Below are 24,349 nucleotides of genomic sequence, written 5' to 3' on the forward strand. Positions count from 1 at the left end.
CAGAATCCCTAAATATTTCACCAGTGGTTATTTCAAAATGCTATGGTTGCAGAGACAAACATTTAAGCTCTTTCCAGACTTTTCTCTCTTTTTTTATCATTTGTACAGTAACAGTCCACCACCTTCTGAGGGGAGATGGAGAGAACACTTCCCTGTTATTCCTGTCATCCCTTCAAACTTCGTGTCACCAAACAACACTAAATCTACCCTCTTTCACATTAAAATAATTACTCCTTGTTCTGTCATTAGAGGCCCTGGTGAAAAGCGTTTCTCTATCTTATAAGATCTTTAAGTACTGACTATAAGGTCTCCCTGGAGCCTTTTCCAGGCTGAACAACCCCAACTCTCTCAGCCTGTCCTCACAGGAGAGGTGTTCCATCCCTCCCATCATTTCTGTGGCCCTCCTCTAGGCCCGCTCCAACAGGCCCATGTCTCTCTTGTGTTGGGGACTCCATAGTTGGATGTAGTAACTCCAGGTGGGGTCTCAGGAGAGCAGAGCAGAGTGGGAGAATCACCTCCCCCAACCTGCTGACCATACTTTTCTTGATGCAGCCCAGGACACAGCTGGCTTTCTGGGCTGCGAGCATACACTGCTGGCTCATGTCCAATTCATCCCCCAGTCTGTATTGATACTGGGCATTGCCCTGACCCAGGTGCAGAACCTTGCCTGAACCTCATGAGGTTTGCAGAGGCCCACTCCTCAAGCCTGTCAGGGTCGCACTGGATGTCATCCCTTCCCTCAAGTGAACTAACTTCACCACTCAGCTTGGTGTCATCTGCAAACCTGCTGAGGGTGCACTCAGTCCCACCGTCCATGGCACTGCTTAAGATATTAAGTGGTATTGGTCCCAATATAAACAGGTTAAGCAGGATACACACTCTCATTCTTTGTCCATGAACACCAAAAAACCACTGAGTGCTGTTGGACAAACAAGCAACCCAATACTCAGACACAGAGACCGAGGATTCTACTCATTTAGTGAGGGTGTTATGAGGAGAAATGGGAGGCATACTTACACTTCACTCAGCAAAGCATGGTCGCTGACAGTCGTGGAGAAGTGCTGCTCAAGGATAGACACAGTTCCCGTGAGTGCCACGTGGCCACAGCCACAAAACAAAGCTACCCCAGAGAAGCAGAGAATGGTTGCCACGAGCGAAGCATATGGCACTCCTCCTAGGCACTTAATGCAACATTCAAAGCAACCTAAGCAGAAGAGAGAAAGCAAAAGAAATGTTATAAGCAAAAAGCACATTATGAGGAAAAGAATATCCATCCTCCACTTGGTAAAAGCCACAGGCACTACAAGGCCTAGGTAATGACACGCTAAGCAAAAATCTATAGGTGGTGCAAGACAGCGTCACCCTCTACAGCAGTAACCTACAGATCTGTTGGTATGGACTCAAAGCCCAGAAAAAGTGGGCTCAGTGTTGCTATCTTTACAGCACCAAGAGGAGATGAAGAGATAGCCTATGAAATGGAAAAAGAAAAAAAAAAAATCACTTGTCTAAGGTGATCCATTGCAATTCACAACAGAAAAATTGAATGGGGGCCAAAGAGTAGCAATTTTTATCAGCAGCGGTGAGATAAAGCTGCATTATACAGACAATACATTTCCAGCCTTATAGGATACACGAGATTTATAGTGATCCCTGAATACAGTCTGCAGTATCATAATCATAGTTTTAACGAAATGTATCATTTAAGCAGTCTGAATTAACAAAACACACCCCCCCCCGCCTCGAAGTGTTAGTCTACGAACACTGTAATAAGGAGGTTGCAGCTGAATTGCCAGGTTCCTCCCGACCTGAAAACCCATCTGCTTGCAGAGCTGGGAAATGTAAATTGGAAACAAACACAGCTTTTAACTGTGCTACAATGGCAATGGCAATCCATACCAATTCATTACTTCGGGGTGATGGCATTAAGCTGTCTCCATTAATGTGCATTTCATATTAACTGCACAAAACACAAGCCATTAAGACAACACTTAACGAAGCGACCAGCATTGCACGTTGCAGGAACAGCCCGTTGCTTCTACAGGAAGGCGCTAAATGGACAAAGCATTTGAAGGCAGGGAGACAGCTGGTGAACGCATACATCACATCCCATCTTCACCCCCCAAAATTCCTCATGAAGATGAGCGAGTCTCCATCCGCTACACAGGGCAAGTTTATTTTTATCCCGCTCCCTTTCCCATTAATGAATGAGTAGCAGAGCAGGCACTTCCGTGAAGCACTGGGGAATAATATGCATCTGATAACTGAAAGCTTTCCCATTTCATAAGTAGGAAACTCTTCTTTTAGAGAGTCACTAGCAAGTGTCCTAGTCAGGCTTAAGCAGCTATCACCACCAAAATGACTTATGAAACACCACTTCGATAACTGCAGACAAGATTTAATTGTACAGAAACGAGCCTGGGAAGCTTTTATAGTCAAGCCCACAGCTGGAGTCCACTCAGTAGGAACTATCTTCATGACAAAAATACTGCCGAATGAACAAACACTGCAGCTTAGCAGTGATGGGGCAAACAAAATCCAAATGCACGCCATCAGAGGAAATAATCTCTGAGTTTCATTTTATTGCAGAGGTCCAGAGTCGAGTTCAGACACCAGACCTTGCAGAACAATCCTCTGCTTTGGGGAATCTGCCTGAATGCAGCTCACAAGCCACGTGCCAGATGCAACAGCAGTCGTACACGTGAGGCTGGCTCGCCTCCGCAGCATCTGCTCCTGGGTCAGGCCCAAACCTCCGAGAGTTAATCCAAGAAATGCTTGCACCTGGCACAGGATTAGCAGTAAAGGATTATCCAAGAGTAACCACACTCTGATCCAGCAGGCAATGCTCAACACGCGTGGCTACAGCCCAGCACAAAACAAATGGCTTTTTGGGCCACACTCCTAAAGGAGAAGGTGACTAAATGCTAGATCATTGCTTGGTGTGGAGGAGGTTGATCACCTAATCATGCTGATCCACAGATTGCTTTGCAGAAGGATCCCATCAAAAGACAAGAAAAAAAAAACAACTGGAAGCAACACCAAGGGACTGACAAGGTCCAAAAGAAAAGCTGCTGGTTTCAAAAAATGGGAGCAGGCTGCTTGACAAAACCAAAAATTGGTGTAGATGCAGGACTGATGATTAAGACCCCCCAATTAGTACCTGTCCTCCCAGTACCCCACACCACACAGCCAGCTTTCCAGGCCTCTGGCAGAACATTTGCCCTGGAGAGTTTGTTGGATCCCTTACCCAAACACGACAGTATCTGCCACTAATCCACAGACCCTTGAACACAAGCCAACATTGGCAAACCCCCTCTCACCTCCCAGTGACTGGCAGCTGCACATAGCATCTTTGTGGCCATACTCTTTATGGCTTCCTCTACAGCTCAAGTAAAAGGCATCGCAATATTTCAGTGGCCTTCATTTTATCAGTGCAGACCATGACCAAGGGACACCCTAAGAGGGGTCTAAAGCAACCATACTGCTTTGAGCAAGGCAGAGAAAACTGCCCAAACATGGAACTGCAGAAACCATCCACCTTCACATAAAGACTAATGTAGGAAGCAGAGGGACTTCAGTCCACAGGGAAAAAGCGTGCTGCCAGCTTGCAAGCGCAGAAGCATCCCAAACCAGCACATTTCTAAGAGACTGCATCCATCCATCCATAGCCATTCTGCACCCAAATTGACAGCAGAGCTGCACAGTCTCCTGCCAGAGGGCAACTAACTGCGGGGCACAACCTCATCATGGTGCTGGGGATGCCAGACCCGCTCCCAGATCCCACTGTGAACACTTGTTTAGATCAGCTTAAATCCATGTCTGGCCTGATCAATAGAGCTGGTTTTATAGTTTGGTTTAAAAGCAAGCCTAGAACAGTACCGCCAAGAACAGCTTTCAAAACCAGCTAAAATTTGAAGCTCATCAAACACTAAGATATGCTTACCAAGCTTCCCAAAAAAGCACTGAAGCAAATCGGAGGATTTCTGAAAAAAATGAAAGCTTTCCAGGAAACCTGCTTTATGATCCTTCTCTGTAACCCCAAGTCAGCAAGTATCTTCATACAGTAGAACTGAAAGCCCATGATGATGTTTGCCTAGTTTATGAGCACAAAATAACTTGCTAATGCGCTGATGACAACTGCAGGCTGAAGGCCTATGAACTCAAGCTGACAAAAATAATAGTATTAAAATAAGTTTAGTTCCAATTTTCTGCTAGTTTTTACTTTCCATATGGCCAACATGCTAAACATTTCAACTGTATATCCACTTCCAACACAACAGTGTAAAATGATTTAAATATGAAACTGTACAGCGCAAACACACATCACTGCATCTCCCCTTTGAATGGCCGTTTTGTGCAAAGCATCACTAGAACCTTTTGTGCAACTCAGCAGAATAAAAACATTTTTTGTCCTCAGGCTGGCGAGCAGCAGTTGCCATGGAGGCAGGTTAATAACAGCCCAATGATTTGCCCAGAGCTGCCTGTGATCTTGGCTACAGATTTAACACACTCTCAGAAGGAGGCCAGCTAAAACAAGGACTGAGATTATTCTCTAGGGAATGAATGCTACTAAACACACACACACACACACACACACACACACACACACACAAATATTCTTGCTAAAGGACAAAAATAAAGAGAAAAAACAGGAACCGGCTATTCTTTTCATCTCCTGGAAACTATCAGTCACAGGAAATTACTAAAGGATGAACCTACATATGTACACAAATCATCAATTGGTTGTTTAATGTATGAAGAACAATTACAGAATTTACACAGCAGTGTACAGGCTACTGCATATAAGCAGAGGCTTAGCCATTCAATTTCCCATGTCAAATGGCAATTGTGTGGCTAAACCTTCTTTGGTAGATTAGGTATGGTTTTAAGATTTAAACTCAGAAAAGCAAAGTAATACAGAATTAACGGAAGGTGGTCTTAAAAACAAAAGCAATTTTCAGACTCCAACTCATCCTACTAAGGTCAAGATGGACTGGAATGACAAAATCTGAGCTTCAGAAATGACAAAAGACAATGTAATGGCATCAGGTAGCTGTCTTAAGTATTCCCAGGGCTTACTCTAGAAGTTCACACATCAACTCTTGAAGCCCAGACTTGAAAAGCTGAGACAGACACAAGTTCACAAATCCATCCCTCAAAACAAAGCATGGCAAACATGGTGTAGGGCAAAAGTGTCCAGACCTCCTGGACAGAAAACCAGCCTGTCATCTAATGTCCCAAATTCTTCAATGTATCTCAGGTGCGAACCATTGATCCCATAGTCAAGGTCACTATGGAACAAGAAAAACAAGAAATAAAATAAACCTGAAAGGAGGTTTAAAAAACTCTCCATTTCAGGGAGATAAACCTCCAGGCTCCCATGGTTGTTTTCAGAGTTAATTCCCACTTTCTTTTCCCTAGAAGTTTCATTTCTTTCCTTCCCATAAATCTGTCTTGCTGTTCTGAAAAATGATGCAATGGGCCTCATTTTTTCTCATCACTTACTTCCTGTAATTGTATCATGCATTTTTAGAAATCCTGGCATGTTGGACAGCTGTCCAGTTAATATGTGGTAGAAATTACACAGCATGTTCCACCACAGTACCATGACCTCTGCTGGTTTCAGCACCACAGCTCAAGGAGCATGTGTGGAGGAACTGTTTTAACAAAAAGAAGGTTGCAAGAGACCCAAGGAAAGAAAAAACACTAGACACCATGTTAAATGAAAGCACCAGATAACATCTTAAATGCAGCCATTGTATGTAAATTGGGCTCATTATTATACATCCATGGGAGCCTGGTGTTGAGAGCATTACTCCCAATTCACAAATAAAAATACTTTACATTTACCTCTTGTTTCCCCAGTACTGAAGATTACCCAATACCAAGTGGGCATAATACCATCAGAGTCCTAAACTACCATGGATCTTTGTCAGAAAATTAACTTTGTATCAATGAAAGCAAATGCCAATTTTACGTTCTGCCACCTACTGTACATTTAAAATCTCCGTGCTGAATGGCTTATACATGCTAGGATGTACATTTTCATACCTTACAACATGATTGATGACTATGGGGGAAGCAGTGAGGGATGCAGGAATACACTAATACCTCAGAAGCAAAACCGGAATTTACCTCCTTCTTCCCTGTGTGAGATTAAGCCTGACAGGAAGATAACTTTACTTCTCACAACTATTGCCCACACAAGCAGTCAAGGGTCAGTGGCAACAGTACAATAAGATAAAACATTTAATCTTACAAGGGTAAGTTGAAAGTATCTGACATTTCTCTCCACACTTTAATAGAGGCATTAAATTAAAAAGTCTGCATGTTAAATTACTTGGAAGTCTTTCTTGAAGCTTTATCCTTAACTATTCCTGTTCATCTTAAATTTTGATGATTTACAAAACATGACACAAAGCTAAAATCTCTGTTATTAATTACAATAAATGCTCACTCACCACACTTTTGGATTAAGTACATAAAACAGACTAAGTAAGTGATGAGCTCAAATAAGAGAAAATCCTTTATTTTCCTCCCACAAACTTCTTAAAGCTCTGCCACAGAAAAAGTTCAAGTTCAACCTTTTCTAATTTTGTCTTTCTGTCCTCCTCAAATCAGAACTTGTGGAATTAAACTGAAAATGAACTCTTCATGAGAGCCAGAAAAATTAATGGAGGGTACTTCAGTCTAGCCAGATCAATAATCTTCCCCTTGCATTCACATCCCCCTCTTCCAGAGTTGTTAATCAATAAATATTCCTTCCTAGTCAGCACAGTATCTGTGATGGAGAACACATGACCTTTAGAGACTACAGCCATCAGGGTTGCTATGAAGGATCAGGCCTGAAATCCAGCAAGACCACCCTCTCATCCTTCACAGTGGCTAGCACAAGATGCTTCATTCAAGGGAAACACAGTGAGATTTGGGGTAGTCTGATCCATCCAGTAAGTCTCACCCCAGTCTCTACTATTTACGAGCTACTTGAAAAAGTAGCTCCTTTCTGAAGGTTATCAGCATTAGTTGCAACTTCTCCAGATATTCTTGATACATATATGAGATATTTGGTTTCAGCACTGTCATACAGCTACTTTAACACTTCTGAGAAGGTATTTATTCTCTGTTATCAGTTTTAAGCCTGCCATCTTTAAACTTCATTAGACACTTCCATGTTCTTGTGTAGCAGAGAACTAAAAATCCTTGCTCATGCCTCCTGTGCTGGAACTGACACAGAAAAACCAGGAGAACTGGAGTACAGTAAGAACAAGCATCTCCCAGCCTGGAAGCATCATTAGCAGACCCCTTTCTGTGGTACTGTATGAGTAACAATAATAAGCTGCTCCTGAATACTCCAGCAAAAATACAGTAAACATAGGTTTGAAATCAAGCACATTTTTTTCTAACATGATTAACAACAAAAAAAAGCCAACCAAAAAAATCACCCCTGCAGAGGTTATCAATGTGTACCAACAGCAAAAGCTAAACTTTTTTCCTTTCACAAAGTAAACATGATGTTCAAACTGGAGAAAAGGATGTTTTACCAAAGCAAGATTTGCCTTTTCTGGATGCTGTTAAATTACACAGAGAAGAAGCTAAGAACAGATAGCAGTAAATATACCCCCTTTTTTCCCTTCAAATCTGAGGCCCAAACCAGCACTTCTTTTAGAGAAAAAAAAAAAAAAAATTGCATTTCCACTGCAGGAATCAAACCTGTTTTATGCAAGGACAGATGATCTGAATGGTCCTTTCCAGGCCTTATTTAATTTATTTTCTTTAAATTTACTGAAATATACACACTCCCCATCTATATGATTCCCAGCCTCTGCAAGGCTCATTAAGCTCACAGGTGTTTCGAAGGCATCTTTTCCAGACAGTGCAACCTATGAAATATGAATCACTACATCCATGAGGGTTGCAAGCACCCATCCCAGGCCTTTGCTGTGTAAAAGAAGTCAGACCTGCAGAGGAAGACCATCACTGACCCATGAGACAGTGGGACTGGAGAATTGCTCTTGTCCAGCTTTATGGCTCTTGGGCAAAGGGCAGGCAGAACTTTGTTTTGATTCATGTCTCCTCTGTTTTACTTTTGGTCTACAAGACAGTGGAAACCACAGTAGAAGAAAAATACCTAATCTGTACTTTGGAAAAGGCCTTACTTCAAAAAGGTTTATATAGGAATCCTTGAGGATGGATATTTTTTAGCTGTAAGCTACTTCTGCAGCAAAAAAAAAGTAGTTGATGATTTAAAAAGAGATAGCTCAAGGAGTACTGACACAAGCTTTGGCATTATTGCTCCTGGAGATTCATTCTAGTGTTTTACTATCCAAAATAACCCTTGGGACTTTTGCACAGCCTGAGCGTGTGGAAGGGCTCACTGACACAAAGAGTTCGAAGTTCAAACACACTGCACCAGCAAGTGCAGACTGGTCCAAACCGTGGCTGTAACTTGCAGCTCACACATCAACAACTCACTCACTGCTCAGTATGTCTGAAGACATTCCTCCTTTATGCCCTCACTGTGACCTCTCTCCCCTCACTTCACCTATTTTTGCCTTCTTGGAGAAATACTCAGTAGGGTCAACATGAAAGAACTGCTGCTTCAGTAGGTGCCAGCCCAGGTGATAATTTTGGACAAACTGAAGTCAAAGAGGTAAAACAGATGAAGCGATGGGCAGACTGCCAAAGATATTAAAATGTCTGAAGGTCTAGACAAGCTCACTGGGGGAAGTACAAAAGCACCTAAGCATTTCAGTCCCATGGGCTACTTCAGCAGTTCTGTGATCCCTTCTGTGAGGACATTTGGGTTTCCTTGATTCAACCATCCTTCAGACCCACCTGTACTTGGCTGACGTTTTTAAAGCTGACTTGGCTTTATTCAAAGGTGAATATCTTACCTGGGAAGACTGGAGTTGAGACTCTTAGCTCCACCTTTCTGGCAGCTGTAACTCACCTCACTCTCCATCAACCTTCAGCACTCAGCAGGAGAGCAAGACTTTTGCCACACTGGATTTCAGCCACTGCTACCGACTGCTTCCCCAGTTGACTCCTCCCTAGCTACAAAGAAGCAAACAGAGACACAACCTCTCTCTCCCTAGAGCTGGGGGTGAAAAACAGTGTTTGTGGATTTCAGCCTCATTGATCTAAGATTCAGAAGGTAAATTCTCCATTTCAGAGATAACTGTAGATGTCAAGATCTTCCCAGGCATTTACCCAACTATGGGTTTACTCAGCTATGGAACTAGAGGAGCAGTAAGAAACGTGAACCACAACTGCAGAAGTCCTTTGCCCTGCAACAGCTTTCATGCAGGTGCTTCCCCAGTTGAGTCCCCCACCACACCATTTTCAAAATTTAATCTTGCTTTGGTAAGGGAGCTGGCTGTTTCAGTAAGATACTCCAGATTCACATGCCCTTATGTATTCACAAAGGAGCTGAAACACCTCCCAGCATCTGGGGGAAGCAAGTTAAGGAGAAAAAAAAAAAAATTCCCATAAAGCAAACAACGCCCACCCAGCCTGGATGAGTGCCTACAGCTAAGCTCATGTTAAACAACCATTGCTAAGTTTCTCTTACTAAAGAAAAAGATGGTACTTTACTTCCTGGGAAAAAATCGTTTTAGGCGTTTTGAAAGGCTCATTAAGCTTGCAGGTGTTCTGGGGATGTCTTGGCTCCAGCACCACAGTGAATATCCCACACTGACTCTTCCCTTATTGCTCAAATGCTAAATTAAAGCTTAAAACGGGTAAGGGAGATCGTGTTGTATGTGGAGACCCTGGCATTAGAGTTGGATGCCACAAGGACTGCCACAGAGGTGCTCTCTTGGTGATGTCCATTCGGACAGTGACTGAGGAGGCAAAGTAGAAATACCTGTGCTGCAAAGGCACCCAAGAAACAACGTGGCTTGTCAAAGAAACTGAGTTTATCTCAGCACAGCAGCCAATGCCACCCAGCAGTGGGGAGCTGTATGCAGTACTGAATGGAGGCATGTTACAGTTGTGACTTGTGTTGTGACTGAAGTGACATTTTCCCTCCAATCTAAGGGAAAGGAACAAAGACCAGTATTATTACTGTGGCTAATCCATCACTGGCAGGTCCATCTTACTCAAGACTTGTACAGAGCAGTTTCATTGCTGCCTAAAACCCTTTTAATTTCTTTTAAATTAAGCCATTTAAAGCACCTTCCCTTGAATTGGCATCTGTGGGCCTTGTTGTTGGGTTTTTTTTACCCCCATCAGCAAGAACCCTTTCAATCTTCAACTCCTCTATGACAGGCACCACATTTACCTGCATGTTATTTCAGGAAGATTCCCAAGGCAGCCTGAATAAGGTTCAGTTGCCTAAATGAGGGTTTCTAGCACCATTTTAAGTGCCAGACTCCCAGCTGCTGTGACAGAAGGCTGTACATCTCCTCTGTGTCCTGGCTCATCTGCGCCAGCACATGCGATTGTGTCTCATCACTGAGGACAGCTGAAGGGGCACAAGACCCTGACAACCAGGCACCTGGCCTGCTCCCTCCATGTCCTCCACAACCCAAGGAAGGCAGCCTTCATCTATCCTTTCCTGAAACATTACTTCCATGTATAAAATATCCCATGTGCACTGATCTGAAGTTTGGGAATGTCTTCTGGCAGTACTGAGTCTGTCGCCCAGGTCATTTATCATAAAATATGGCCTAAATGAATACTGATATTGAAGACCGAGATCATGATTTGCAACCTAGGTATATGCAAAAAACACCCCAAACAACCCAAACACCACCCCCAACCCCACCCCACCCCCCTTCTGAAATACATAAACATTTGAATCCTAAAGAACAAATGTGCATGAAAATATAATGGAAAAGGGAAGGATTATGCAGCAAGCTTTGGTGAATATTCCCCTGCAGTTGCTGTTCAAGTCTCTGATGCGGAGGCAGGCATCTCCAGCAAACAAGCTGTCAAGCAGGCTTCAGTCAATCAGCTCCATAAAGAGAAGAGGATTGCTTGATAGAGCTAGCTGCAAATGCTATCCCTGAACACTTCTATCTTTTGCCATGCTAACCCTCAGACTGGAATTTTCCAATGCAATCAATCATGTGCTTTATTTCAGGTGCTTCTCTGAGAGGTTTCAAAACTAAAATCCCCCCAAACTCTTAAAATAAATCTTCAAGAAAAAAAAACAGGACCTTTCTGAGGACTCAAGTCAGATATTGAAAGGACAGACATGTGGAATCATCAAATGACTTTTAAAGTCATAGCTGAAATCCTCTTTTAGACTCTGACATACGCTCTTACTACTTCTAGCAAGGGAAAAATGCAAACAAACTCATGGAAATTGTCTAGGAAGCATACTGTAGGAGAACAGTGAACGTGATGTGCTATCACTGCTTTAGAGTCAATTCCTGCATTTGTGGCTTATCAGTTTGATATATTCACCTGCATACAAAACCCATACTACGCTGTCTCATCTGTAAACAGTTTTGAAGCAATCAGGCAGCACAGTTAAAAGGGAGGTGTCCCTCACCACACATTATTGTCTTTCAAGCATTAGCAACTATATTTAAATTTATGTCAAGTATTCATATAAAAGGACTAGACTCCTTACAGCCTTAACAAAACAAACAAGAAAAATAGAAGAACATTTATCTTAATTTGTTAGGACTAGTGCAAAGCATTAGGTTTATGCTACTACCATTTCTGAACTCTCCATTTCCCTTTCACCCAGCCCTTTATTTACCTTGAATCCCCAAAGGACTAATATTGCCTCTCAATGCTGGCACATGATGGTACCGGTGTGGCCTTGAACTCCTGTACATCCAGTGGTACCTGCCAATTTCCATTTCTGGTCTGGTGATCACTGCCAATTTTAGGTGGTAAAAAGTCAGTGTCACCAGCAAGTTTTAGTTCAGTATTTTCAGTCATTTAACTTTAAAAATAAGAGCCCAGAAAAACATACTGTAGTTTAAAAAACAACATAACCTTACAAACCAAGGGAGGGGGTGGGAGGGATGATGGACAGGGAAATGCTCACACAGGTGTTAAGAAAGGTTGAATAGCTAAAACTCCACCTAGGATTTGATGTAAGGAAGGACTCTATTCCTTCCCCCCACCCACTCTTACGTCTCACTCTCTTTGTTCATGGCAAAGAGCTCTACTCCAGAAGTAAAGACTTAAGTCATGGAAAACCACGTTACCTGCTTTTTTAAAAGACCCTAAATCTGTCAAAGAAAATGGTTATTGTAATGTGTAGAGATAGGGCAAACACAGGAGTTTGCTCCATTACTTTCTTACATTTAAAAAAAAAAAAAGTCATGGACTTTATTTCACACACAGTCTCTGCTCATATCCAAAAATCTGAACCAAGTTATGTTAAAACAGACTTGTTCCAGGTTTACAATGAAGGAGAGCAGTTATCCTTGTTTTTTCAGAGGACAGATAAAGCTCAGCAATGAAACCCCACGTGCAGTGACACACCTGACCCGCTCGCACACTCATCACACACTCACTGGCAGAGGCTTCTGAGCTCCCTGAAAGAGGCCACTGGCAAAAAAACATCATACCACTTTCGAACCTACATGTCCCCCCGTTGGCGCTGCTAGGGCTTTGTCAGGCTGTCAGGGCGAGACAGACAGATCTTGAAAATGTACCAGAGTCCCACTCCATAGGGTCTAAATGAAAAAGTAACTGTCATCTCCAGCCAAAATAAACCCAACTCAGCAGCATTTCAGCAGGTGGAGGAAGCGAAGGTTACAATGCTGAAAACCCATCTACTGTAGACTACATCAGAGACAAATCGGGGTGGGGCAAAGGGAGTAGGAATGCCATAAATATCTGGCCTGTGAGGGGCTAGGAAGGTCCTGAAGCTAGTCCCACTCTCTCATGTGTTTTTGCTGCTGGTGCAAAGAGGAGCTTGGCACAGCTACATTTACATACATCAAGAGGAGAAAAAGTCTTGGCCTTGAATCCAAATGTTGGGTCTAAAGATGTGAAACAAGAATGTGTTTGTCTTGTACACTGGCAAATGAACTCCAACAATAAAAGAGTCTTTTGGGTTTGGGTTTAGGAAGCAATGGCTCTCTAAAGGATACTCTGTGGATTAGTATTTCTCCCATCTGCGACTCACCCACAAACCAGCAAGCCGATATCAGGTAGCATATTTTTCTTAAAAGACATTATTCCATTTTGTATGGCTTATCCTTCCTTTTAGGAAAGGTAAATTCCACATCTTACAAGCATAACCAAATTCAAAATGTGTTGAAAGTACTGTTCCAAAATGACTGTGTATGCTCAGGATGATATCATCTCCTGCTTAGACAGGAACAATCCTGTTTGAGATTACAAGGAATGCTGTAACAATTGAATTGGATACAAAATGGAAAATAACAGAATACCTTGCTACCATCTCCCCCCTCCCTCCCAACTGTCTGCTCACTGGTTTTCTGAAGCTACTTACTGGACATTGGTAAGAGATTCACACTTAAAAAAATAAATTAAAATCAACCAGCTGCAAAGACTTCCGGGAAGAAAAAAACTCTTCATTTGCATTGCAGCAGCATCTAGACCAGATCCTTGGCACCAGAAGGATTTTATCCTACCAGGCCTGAACCTACAATTCCAGATTTCTCCTGTAGCGGCTACAAAACTCACTTGCTCAGAGCAGCAGAGCAGGGAGGTGCCTTTCTCCCTTGGCCTGGGGGAACACTGGTGAAGTCACCACTGTCTGCTGTGGGACAAATATCAAACCCTGAAATATAGAGATTGCATGTAAAACTGGTAGCATCATTTCTGTAAGTAAAAACATTCTATGAAGTTGGGCTTTTCTGGTTTTGCAGTAACAGGGCTCCCTTCATTAGGAGCCAGTTCAAACTCTGTAAAGAATCTCAGATTTTCCACCGCTCTGAAAAGAGCCACTTAGCAATTGCTCTTTAGTGGCCCTTACTGCTACGCCTGGCACAACCTCTGAAGTTGAAGAGTATATTCTGGTGACTTTGCTGGAACCCACCCAGGCCCACTCATGCAAAATCACCACCAGGTCAAACATCCCACAGGCTTCAGCGGTATAACAACTACTGCACACAGTACATATGAATTAAGAGTTTAACTCTGTACCCCAAATAGTTAGGAAAAGAAATAGGTTCAAATGATTTTTTAAATCTCCTGCTTTTTGAGGAACTAACTACACGAATTGCATTCCCAGGTCTAGGTTACGGTACTCTTCCATGCACAGCCAAGGTCATGCAACTCAAGGCCTCCTGTCAGAACCAGGTCGTACTTGATCCTGCACAGACACAGCAGCTACAGAACTGACATCTTCATGTCACACTAGGCAGGCACACTGATGGTGACTGTGGTGTTCAATATTTATTGGGAAGAATCATCTTGCACGCCTGTAATAAAATTCCCAGTGCCCAACATCCTCACATTTGCTGCCTTTAGCATATGGTTTTAGAGGAAACAAACAGTTATGACATTCGTCTGTCGCAGCTGACAACGCTGTCCACAGGAGCAAAGAGAGGGCTGTCATTTGGTCATTATGATATGGCAATCTGGTGATGAATGCTGCATTAGGAGCAAGGCCAGAAAATGGGGAAGGGTCAGAGTAATTGAAGGGGACACCCCCCACCCATCTTCACTGCCCTCTTTAGTCCCTTTGCTCCCACTGCAGAGTCTATTGTGCACATACAGTGCCATCTGGGTTTTTCCCCCCCATCACCATATCCTGTGGCACATATGTCTAGGTCTTCTGCTTTCATGAGGTAATTCAGACCACTGTGAGTACATTCTCTGAGCGTTTTTCAAACCCCTCCTACTTAGAAACCAAATCCTATTCATTAAAACCTAAATCACTAAGCCCGCCAAATTATTATCCTCAGAATATCATGTGTCCCAGATTCTCCCTGGGCTGGACCTCTCTTCCTACAGTCGTATTCTTCAGGGACTTATACTTAAAGCAGTTATTGTCTTCAGGGGATCTGAAACACTAATAAACTGCTTGAAATGGGAAAAAAAATATGCAGCATACAAAAAAATCTTTAAATGGCTTGACAGCTCTGATATCCCTGCGTAAGCCTAGCATTAAGGGGGTCATGTTTGAAAATTTTAGTTAATAACCATAAACTGTATATTTTAAAAAGACATTTTTTTCAATTTTCTGTAATAAAAAATACATCTATCTGTGATGCATCAAAATGTCATAAGCTCACTGCATAAAAAGAACTTGACTAAAAGTGAAATAAACTGCACATTAATTCACTCCTTTCTCACGTTGCACTTTAGCAGCTTCACTTACACTATCACACACAGTTGTACTGTTATGTTTAAGAGAAGTATTTTCTTTGGTTTTGACTAGCATATACTTGTCTGTTTAGAGTTTAAAAGTGGAAAGATCACTTCATATATGATGAAAATAATAAAGCTCACTGCCATTCCTGAGCATGAGGTCTTCTTTCATCGAGAGCACATTAGAAGGGAAGAGACAATTACAAGGAACCTTTGGTACAGCTGCTCAGGCTGGTTTTCATTATTCCTCAGTACAGCATATGCAATTTGAACACCATATGCATTCATACAAGGAAACTATATCCCAGTGTAATGGCTTTCTTCCATCCTCCCATGTGTAACTGGTGAATTCACCATGGCGATCCACAGTTGGGTTTTATTTTGTTTTGTTTTTTGAATTTTGCAACCTCGTAGTATTTCTCATAGTTAAATAAAAAGGGAAACTTCTTGTCTCTGGTAATGTGTATCAGGATCTATTTCCTTCACTGATGATGCAAAACGGCATTTCATTTTACTTACTTATTCCATCTCAGTAAATCTGCCTGCCCAGTCTTCACGTTTTGATTTAATTTAATGCCTGCAAGATAAACCCTGTCATTTATAATAATTTGTAAACCTTCATCTTTAAAATGCATCCAATCTGTCCTGCAGCCCTGTAAAGTATCTGTTAAACATTTTGCTTCAGCTTGCTCAGGGTGTTCTCCTCCGATAAAGGCTGCTGATACACAGTATATAGCTGACTTATTTCTTATCTCCATCAACATGGGTGGTGTTCCATTTCCAATTAAAAAAACTGGGGCAGAAGCCACTCATCTGGGTGTAGAGAAAGAAATGTCTGATAAACACCGAATCCATCATCTGGTTAATATCACCACCTGAATTACGCAGGGTATTCATGAAAATAACTATTAAAATGTAAAACTGGAATTCATATGCAATTTAGCAAATTTAAAAAAATCTAAGTAAGATTAATCATTTTCATTTATCAGTATTTATTCATAAAGCACATTAACTTGTGTAAATTGTCTCTACTACACTGCAATCCAAAACCGTTGGCCATCCACATTTGCCACAGGGATGGGAAACACAAACCAGTACCTGCACAACACAACCATTCAGATCTGACTGTGTGAGGTGCTCAAACTGAAAACAGATCTTGCTGCTCATCCCAAGTGCTCAGGCAATATTGCTCTCCAGCATTCTCCCAATTACAGGGAGGCTTGTATATGGACAGCATGTATTCCTAGCCCAACCTCCTCCAAGTATTTATTCTATATGATTACACTACATCACTGAGGAGGTCCTTTCATTACAAAACACAACCCAGAAACCCATAGTTTAAAATTCTGGTAAAGGGAAAAAACCTCTTAGCTTAAAAGTACAATTTGCTATTAGTTAAATGCAGATACCTTCCCCAGAACTTGGCAGTGCAAAGCATACTGTGTGTGCACCTGAATACTCGAAGTGAGATTCTCAGGATCTTCTCTTGCTCAGTCTTAGCAAAGTGACATCCCCCAAACCCTTTTGGATGTTGTTTTATCTCCTTGGACTTTTCAATTCATTTTGTGAGGAAGAGTTAAAGCCTGACAGCACTTCAAGTGCTTCATGCTGTGACAGTTGTCTTGCAATCACTGGATCTAGGGCATCTCATAAAGGATGGCCATTACCCTAAGTCCAGGTGGGATCTTAGAGGAAAAAGCAAATGTTGCAAGCCTGGCAAGCATGTAGGGCATAGCAAGCAGGAGATCCAGTCCAGACGGTAAATGAACATGTTTGAAGTGGTCAGCTTCTTATTTACACCTCAAAATGAAGCAGCAGCATTTTCCTGGAAGTCTCTTCACAGAGAAAAGCTAATTTTTCTCCATGAGAGCTGCTAGTGAAAAAGAGCTTTTGAAAAATCCTGCCATTTCAGAGGTACCTGGTGCCCACTAAGCTCATCTAAAAACCCAACTGGGATCGACAGTCTTAGCACCATGGAAAATCTGATCCCCAAAACTGAATATGCCTCCTACATCACTGCCTCATGGCAGTTAACTTTGCAGGGGGATCTGGGCTATTTATTTTGCTATTGAAACTAGAAGTAGGACTGCTTCAGCTTTCTGCATTTTAATTCACTGTGAAACATATTGGGAATTTAAGTGAACAGAAATAAAAAGACCATGTGTTACTTCCAGAAATCAGGGAACTGGCAAGAACAAAGCCTTGAAGTGTTACATACACTTACCTATGTAACAGAACCAAAGTATACTTAGAAATATAGGAAAAAACTAGGAAACGGTGGTTCAATTAAGAGGAAGTTCCCCTGCTTGCATCCTATGAAAAGCATCAGATCAACCACCTTGACTTGGTAACAGATTTACTGTTTTACCTGTTGTGCTTTCATCCTTGCCAAAATAAAAAGGAAACCATAAACACACTGAGCAACACATTCATTTTGCACAGCTGCTAATACATGCGAATAACTTTCTTTGGTGTTTATTGTACTTGAGTTCTATCAGATTAAAAGAAACTCATCAATCAGAAGAAAAAAATTATCTAATTTTTGAAGAATGATCTACGAGCTCAAGGTGGTTTTATAGTCAAGATATTTAGGACATTTTGTACATTTAATTACTCAAAATCTGCAGTGAGGTGGGTTATTGTCCACATATACTAATGGCTTTCAGAGTTTAATCTCTCATCAGTGGACCTCCTTTTGTGAAATCCCTAAGGGATTATGTAGTACTATGTCTAATCACTTGACAAATTTAATTTACTTGAAACTGAAGCTAGGTTTGAACTATACGGAGTGTGTAGGAGGAATCAGATTCAAAGTAGGAAAACAAAAATCTGGTACTGGACAGTACCAGGATTTATCATTATGTTCATATCTGAACTGTTTAACAATAAATGAAACAATTCTACTTGGGGAAATGCATTAGTTGTGTATCAGCTGCTTTTGTCTATGAGATACTCAGATTGCTTACAAATGACACATAGCAGGTTCAAAAGTGTAGTATGATTCACATAAAAAGGCAGTGAAAATTTTAATAATTTTGTTACTTCTGTATCATTTAGCAAAAAAATATTGCTATGATTTGTAGTCTGCTGCACTGAAGAGGGACATTTATTTGGCATAAATTATATGATGCAGCAACAAAACATCCTTTGTTAGTTGAATTTACCCTCTGAAGTTCAGTGCTTCAGACCAAATACATCACCTGTAAGGGTGGGATGGATGAAGCACCTCTCCTTCTCTGCTGCTGTCTCCCTACAGCAGAACCACTACCACGGAATTGTTCTCTACATTAAGAAGCAATTTTTGGTGATTAACACATGTTGAAATCTAATATTGTGAAACTCATTGCATTATTCCCTGTTATCATAGTGAAGGCAGATCTCTACAAAAGAAACATTTGCCAGATGACACCATAGAAAAGGAAAAGGAATTTAAGAATTAGCATTTGGCATGAAGCTAACAACATGAAGGTTGTGTGATATTATAATCTATTACATGTTATTATAACCTAGGTCTCCCACACTGCATTGCAAAAGCCTTGCTACATGGCTAGTCTCAACGAAAACACCGGATTATGGCTCTGAAAATGACATGCAAACACACAGGCACACGCTACCTATGTAAACCAAATTTACAAAAATCCCTCAAAGATGGAGCGATAACAAGACTTCTTTTGCAAACATAATTTCAGGTAGGGTTAGGACAGATCCAGAGCAAATACAGATGCAGACAGAAAGATTGCTGCTCTATTAATTTGTTGTCAAGCCATGCAGGAAAGGACGGCTGAAAGCCCAAAGATGCAGTAATGATTGTTTAAGAGCTATTCGGAAAAGTGACAAAACTGGCCTAAACCTCTTTAAGCCCCCTGAATGAAAAGATTTAAACAGGCTATTGTTAGACCCCTGGGTACCTTTTTTCTCTTGGCTTTGTTCTGCATTTTCCTCCGCTGCAGTTTCCATGGCTGGCTTCATACCATCCACCAAAAATGCTGCCCCCCCCTCCCCCCCCAGCAAGCACTTTTTCTCTTCGCCTCCTTTCTCACTCCCTTCCGTCTCCTATTTACAGCGGCGGTGATTGAGCGGCTCTGTTCTCCCCTACAGTAGATTACAGTCCTTTCCAAAACGCCAGAAAAGTCTTGTCAGCTTCAATTTCGCTCCGCTGACTGGTCCACGAGGAGCAGTGCCAGCGAGTGCTCAGCCATACGTCACCGCGGTCCCCAGCTATAAAATAGCCATCCTGCACCCGACCGTGCCCCGGCTCGCCGCGTTGTGGGGACCCCGCATCACCAGCTCACGCACCCTTCCCTTCGTCCTTCGCTCTCCCCCTCTTTCCCCCTGTCTCCCAAGGCTTCCGACGAATGTTAATCAATTCTCTTGGCAGTGAATGGATTGGTGACATTGGGAGGGGAGATGCGGGCAAGAAAGAAAGAAGCCCCCCGGCCGCCGTCTCTAAGAGGAGTGCACGCCGGCACACAATCGCAAGGCTCCCTTTCCCATGGGATCTTGTTATTATGCTTCGCATTTTGATTTATTCCACATGCCCTCTGCTCTTTCAAGGGGTGTGGGGTGATGGGTCTGTTCTCTCTGTTTGCTTTCTTTGTCGAGTAAGTTCCGCTCACCCGCAGCAAAAGACTGTGTGACAGAAGCATAAAAGCAAAAGTGGGCATGCATATATATATATATTTATATATATATACACACATAAACACACATGTACATGGAAAATCTAAATTCTTTCTCTGACTAGCAAGTACGATGGAAAAAAAACTCCAAGCAAGCAGAAAGGAAGCAAGCTCAAATGACCTAAAATGCACGTGCAATACTTTAAAGGATAAAAAGAAAACATAGCTTGGGTTTTAAAAGGATGTCTGCCATTACAGACCTAAAGCCGTGCTTAGAAGCAAGTGCCGAGTTGCTGTTAAGCACATGTTTGATCGCTCCCCTACATCCAGACTGCAATACAGTCTCATGAGCTATTACTACTCTGGCTCTGGAAGCAGCAAAACCAGGACACGTCTACATTGTACTGCATGAGGTGACTTTAGATGTCCCCAGCTTGCTGTGAGCAGCCCCATGCTGAGGAGCCGCAGAGCAGGGTAACACCATGTAGGGATATTATTCACCTTCCAAACCCCAAGATAACTGACATATTTAAGGCTGTACTGTACAGGGGCTAATTAACCTTGCCTATCACTTTGCCTGTCTCAATGGCCTCACAGCCCACCACACTGCACAGGGCAGACATGCCCAGAGGCACCCCTTTTTGTGTGTAGGATGATGGAGCAACCATGGAGTAATGGCCTTTGCAGTCTGGCAGGCTCCGCTGGTCCAGCCACAGCAGCCAATTCTGCAGGCTAAAAAGACGCCTAGCAGATTCAGCAAATGCTGGGGATGTTAAAACCTACACGCTGCAGGTTCCATATAACAGATTCAACCAGGAGAGTGGGAAGAGGGAAGCAGTCCAAAGATTTGTAGCTGCAATTCAGCCTCTTCTGGTTAAAGTTACTACACCCACAACTTTGCTCTGCATTTTTATTTCTATAGATGCCCAGTGAAAACCTCAGACCCAACCTTTAGAGAAAGTTCCCTTGTCTTGCAAGAAATCAGTGCACAAATTGTCTTCTCTCACCGTGGTCACCAGTTGTTACTTTGCTTTGGGCATTACTGCTCAGACATATGCTTCAGTCTAGCTGTCATGAGGTCTTGGACTTATCCTAAGTTTTTGTATCACAGCATCAAAACTTGATGTCAAGCATTTGCCTGAAAAACTTTTTTGGGGTCCAGAAAAAGTCTGCAGTGAAAGCTCCCACCTCAGCAGACCCTTTTATAAGCAGGATGAAGTTAATCTGTAGAGGAGATGAAGTATCCTCAGGAACCAATGTGAGGCAATGGGTTGGTTTCCTGAAGGTAATCAAAGCAGCAGCCCCAGCAGAGACCTCAACCCAGGTACAAGGTGTACTCATTCAATCTCCTTCTCCAATGCACACACAGAAGTCCACAGATGTATTGAAATTCCTGCCCAGCAAGACCATGTACTGCAAACACACTCCCTCAAGGAAGCAGCTGAAAGGTGAAACTGTAGGTGATGTATTTGCAGTATTCTTTGAACCATTACTAAATGTTGTTAAAATCCCACAGTCAAGAAAGGAAAGATATTTGGGAAACTTGTTCTACAATTTTTTTTTCCCATTTAACATCAGTAAGATTGCAAATCCATAGCAAACACAGCCTCCTTACTGAAAGTCACACAAATTTTAGTCACTGGTCAAAACAGTTCATCGCCTCTGACATTAAAATACCCTTCTTGGAACTTCTCATTGTTCAGTCAGTACTTCTGCTCGTTGCTGTCACAGTGTAGATCTCAATTTCTTAACGATCTTTGCTTACTTTGGAAGGTCTAAAAGTTTAGAAGGTTAAAACCTCTCTTCTGACTACCCCAAGTCACAAAAGGCCTGTTCAAAAACTAATTCAAGTGGTATAATATTAATGCACTTATTATAAATGCACAGAAAATACAAACGTCATCTGGAATTTCCTTTCTTTAAACAGAAAATACATTAGACAGAACCCTTGGTTACACACTGTCCCAGGAGGAACCATGCTAATAAAGCCCCCCATCCTGTATCAGTGAGATCTACTCCTTCAAACACCTGCATGCTTTCCCGATGGCAAGCAGATTTTGTTAGGCAGGCTCAGGACTTCAGCGCAGATGTTTTACAAACACAGAACTAACAGGCTGGGAGACCATTTCCCCAACTTTCTCCCATGATAATCCCTTCCCCAAACGAGCAATGAAGAAGTCAGTGCACCATAGGAGAATCAACTTCACAAGAGCTTAAAGACTTCAGATGCCATCAATCCCAACTATTCATAAGCATTAATTCTACCTACTAAATAATCCTCTAAAAGCTTCAAGTGATGCATGAGCGTAAAGTTTGCCCTTCTCCCTTCTTACTACTTTCCAGATTGCTGTAATATGTGATGGGTTTTAAGCATTTATAATTTTTCAATCTTCAAACCTGTGTCCCATCATTGATAAACACAGCAGATAAACTATATGCTATTTCCTCCAGTGCTAACATGGGTGCTGATCTTGAACTCTGAGCATTAATCTCAACCAGCAAGTTGTCTCATCCAATGTTCCCTCCCTTAATCAGATACATCCTTTTCATAATATGTGATGAGACTGGGAGACATCAAGTCTATGCCTATGACAACATGTCAAAAGACAAAGCCACAAAGGCAGAAATTACAAAAAAAATCTTTAAAGACTGATGCTCTGCAAAAACCTGCTGTACAGACCAGGCCAACAACCAGGGAAGACAGCTCATTACATTTCAGGGGTTCAGAACAGCATTTTATTTGCAGACCAAAATAAAAATTAAAATAAGGAGCAGGGTGGAGCAGTAAGGGTTTCTGCTGCTAAAGCACAGCTCTGAGCCTCCAGCCAAACCTCAGGATGGATAGCAGTGAAGCAAAGTATGTGAAGGTACTGCAGAACAAGTGACATTCACTGCAAAACAGTTTTTAAAAAAGAGGTTTTAAACTATTTTATCTAGGTTTTAAAAAAACATTTAATCATTTTGCTCAGTTAAGTAAAATAGCACAACTGCACAAAGTTAAAAAAGGTATTAAAAACCCAATTCTGCTCATGTGCCAATTCCTTTTGAACATCTATCTTAAATGTCACTGAATCTAGTTTACATTCCTGAAGGCTGAGGAGCTCTATCATAAGCTACAGCAAATTCTTCACAATCTTTCAGAAAATGAATACACACTTGCCATTTCTACAAAGGCTTCACAGAGCTGTAGTAGAGTGTTCTCACATACTTCAAGAGCCATTTGAGATTAGCCTATGAGATCCAAGACTCAGAAGTTAAAATACAGACTGTCCCTCAAACAAGACTGACATGTATTCCAAACAACTAATTTTAAAGACAACTTGTAGAATACTTTTTTTTTTCCTTTACGAAATATGCAAAAATATTCAAGAGAAAGAACAAATACACATGCAGCCACTTGGTATGTCTCTCAATGTAATTGCTTATGTTCAGACCAGCTTTAGACCAGTTACCTAAGACTTGGGTATAAAACCCAATCTGAATGCTTATGCAAAAGCAGGCAAATTTTGCATGTGAATAAAATCAAAGCATGACAAGCTTTTAGTTGTGCAGCAGTCATATACTGGTAAGTACTTTAAAGGAAAATTTCAGGCCTGTTCTTTCAGACATACTAAATTAGTTGGAAAATGAAATCCAAATTAATGAATAAATAACAGTGGAAAAAACCTGCACTTTTACCACAGTATAAAGTACAGACTACTAAAAAACATGAGTCTGCACTGCACTTACGGATCTCAATCTTGGATTTCTGTAGAAAGGACAAAACTAAAGGCTTAAGCATGGATGGTGGTTCTCTTTGCAACCAAAGAAAATCACCAAGTTTGCTGCAGGTTAAGTCAAAAAGGGTGAGCAGACCTTAACAATGTGAAGGTGCCAGTCCTGTGACCACCTTAATAAAGCCACATGAAAATGGCAGTAACTGCTGCCAAGCTAAATGCCTGGTGGCAAGCAGGCAGGCAAAGTAGATGTTGTTCAGTTGTTGGGCTTTATACCTTTCACTGGCCGCCCTGCTAGCTTCCAGCTGGACCACTGTTTTAGTCCACTGTAGTCACAGCCACTGTTGAGAATCAAACGGAAACAAACAACCTAAATCCAGAACATAAACGCATGGGTAACCTTTATTTGGAACATAAAAGTGGAAAAAAATATCCCTTACAGAGTGAATAGATGATTCTGTAAGGCTTTTCCAATAGTTAAGTCTCATCAAGTCCTAGTCTCAAAGAAGACTCAAATGGCAGAGAAAGCTACCAAAGAAAAAAGCCTAAAGAGCTATAATCAAAATCAAAATGAAAGCAAGAGTTGATGGTGTTCTTAAGCAGCTGGAAAGTCTATTTCTGCTTATGAAAGGCAGTCAACAGCACAGAAGTGATTAAAAAAATGCTAGATATTATTTCTTTATCCTGACTAATGGCTTTAGTAAGTTTTTCTTGGGTCTAAGAAACTTGTATTTAAAAAGCAGACCTAGGGAAAATAATTCA

General features: G+C 41.7%; 1 protein-coding gene across 4 annotated transcripts in view; it reads right to left on the minus strand.

Annotated features, from left to right (window-relative positions):
* The window catches only part of GPM6B (glycoprotein M6B), a 47,904-nt gene that overhangs the window by 11,778 nt on the left and 11,777 nt on the right, over positions 1-24,349 (minus strand). The window contains exons 1-3 of one of the 4 annotated variants that reach the window (XM_026867788.1): positions 19,161-19,493; positions 11,711-11,830; positions 1,018-1,204 (exon numbers count right to left, since the gene is read on the minus strand). In XM_026867788.1, the coding sequence (XP_026723589.1) occupies positions 1,018-1,204; positions 11,711-11,830; positions 19,161-19,221 (368 nt within the window). In that variant the 5' untranslated portion in view covers positions 19,222-19,493. Of the gene's footprint in view, positions 1-1,017; positions 1,205-11,710; positions 11,831-19,160; positions 19,494-24,349 lie in introns of those variants that run through there. The other 3 variants (XM_026867951.1, XM_026867870.1, XM_026868026.1) reach the window with 3 other exon arrangements.

The sequence above is a fragment of the Athene cunicularia genome (genome assembly GCF_003259725.1).
Source record: "Athene cunicularia isolate RWA chromosome 1 unlocalized genomic scaffold, athCun1 chr1_part1, whole genome shotgun sequence".
Classification (NCBI taxonomy): Eukaryota; Metazoa; Chordata; class Aves; order Strigiformes; family Strigidae; genus Athene; species Athene cunicularia.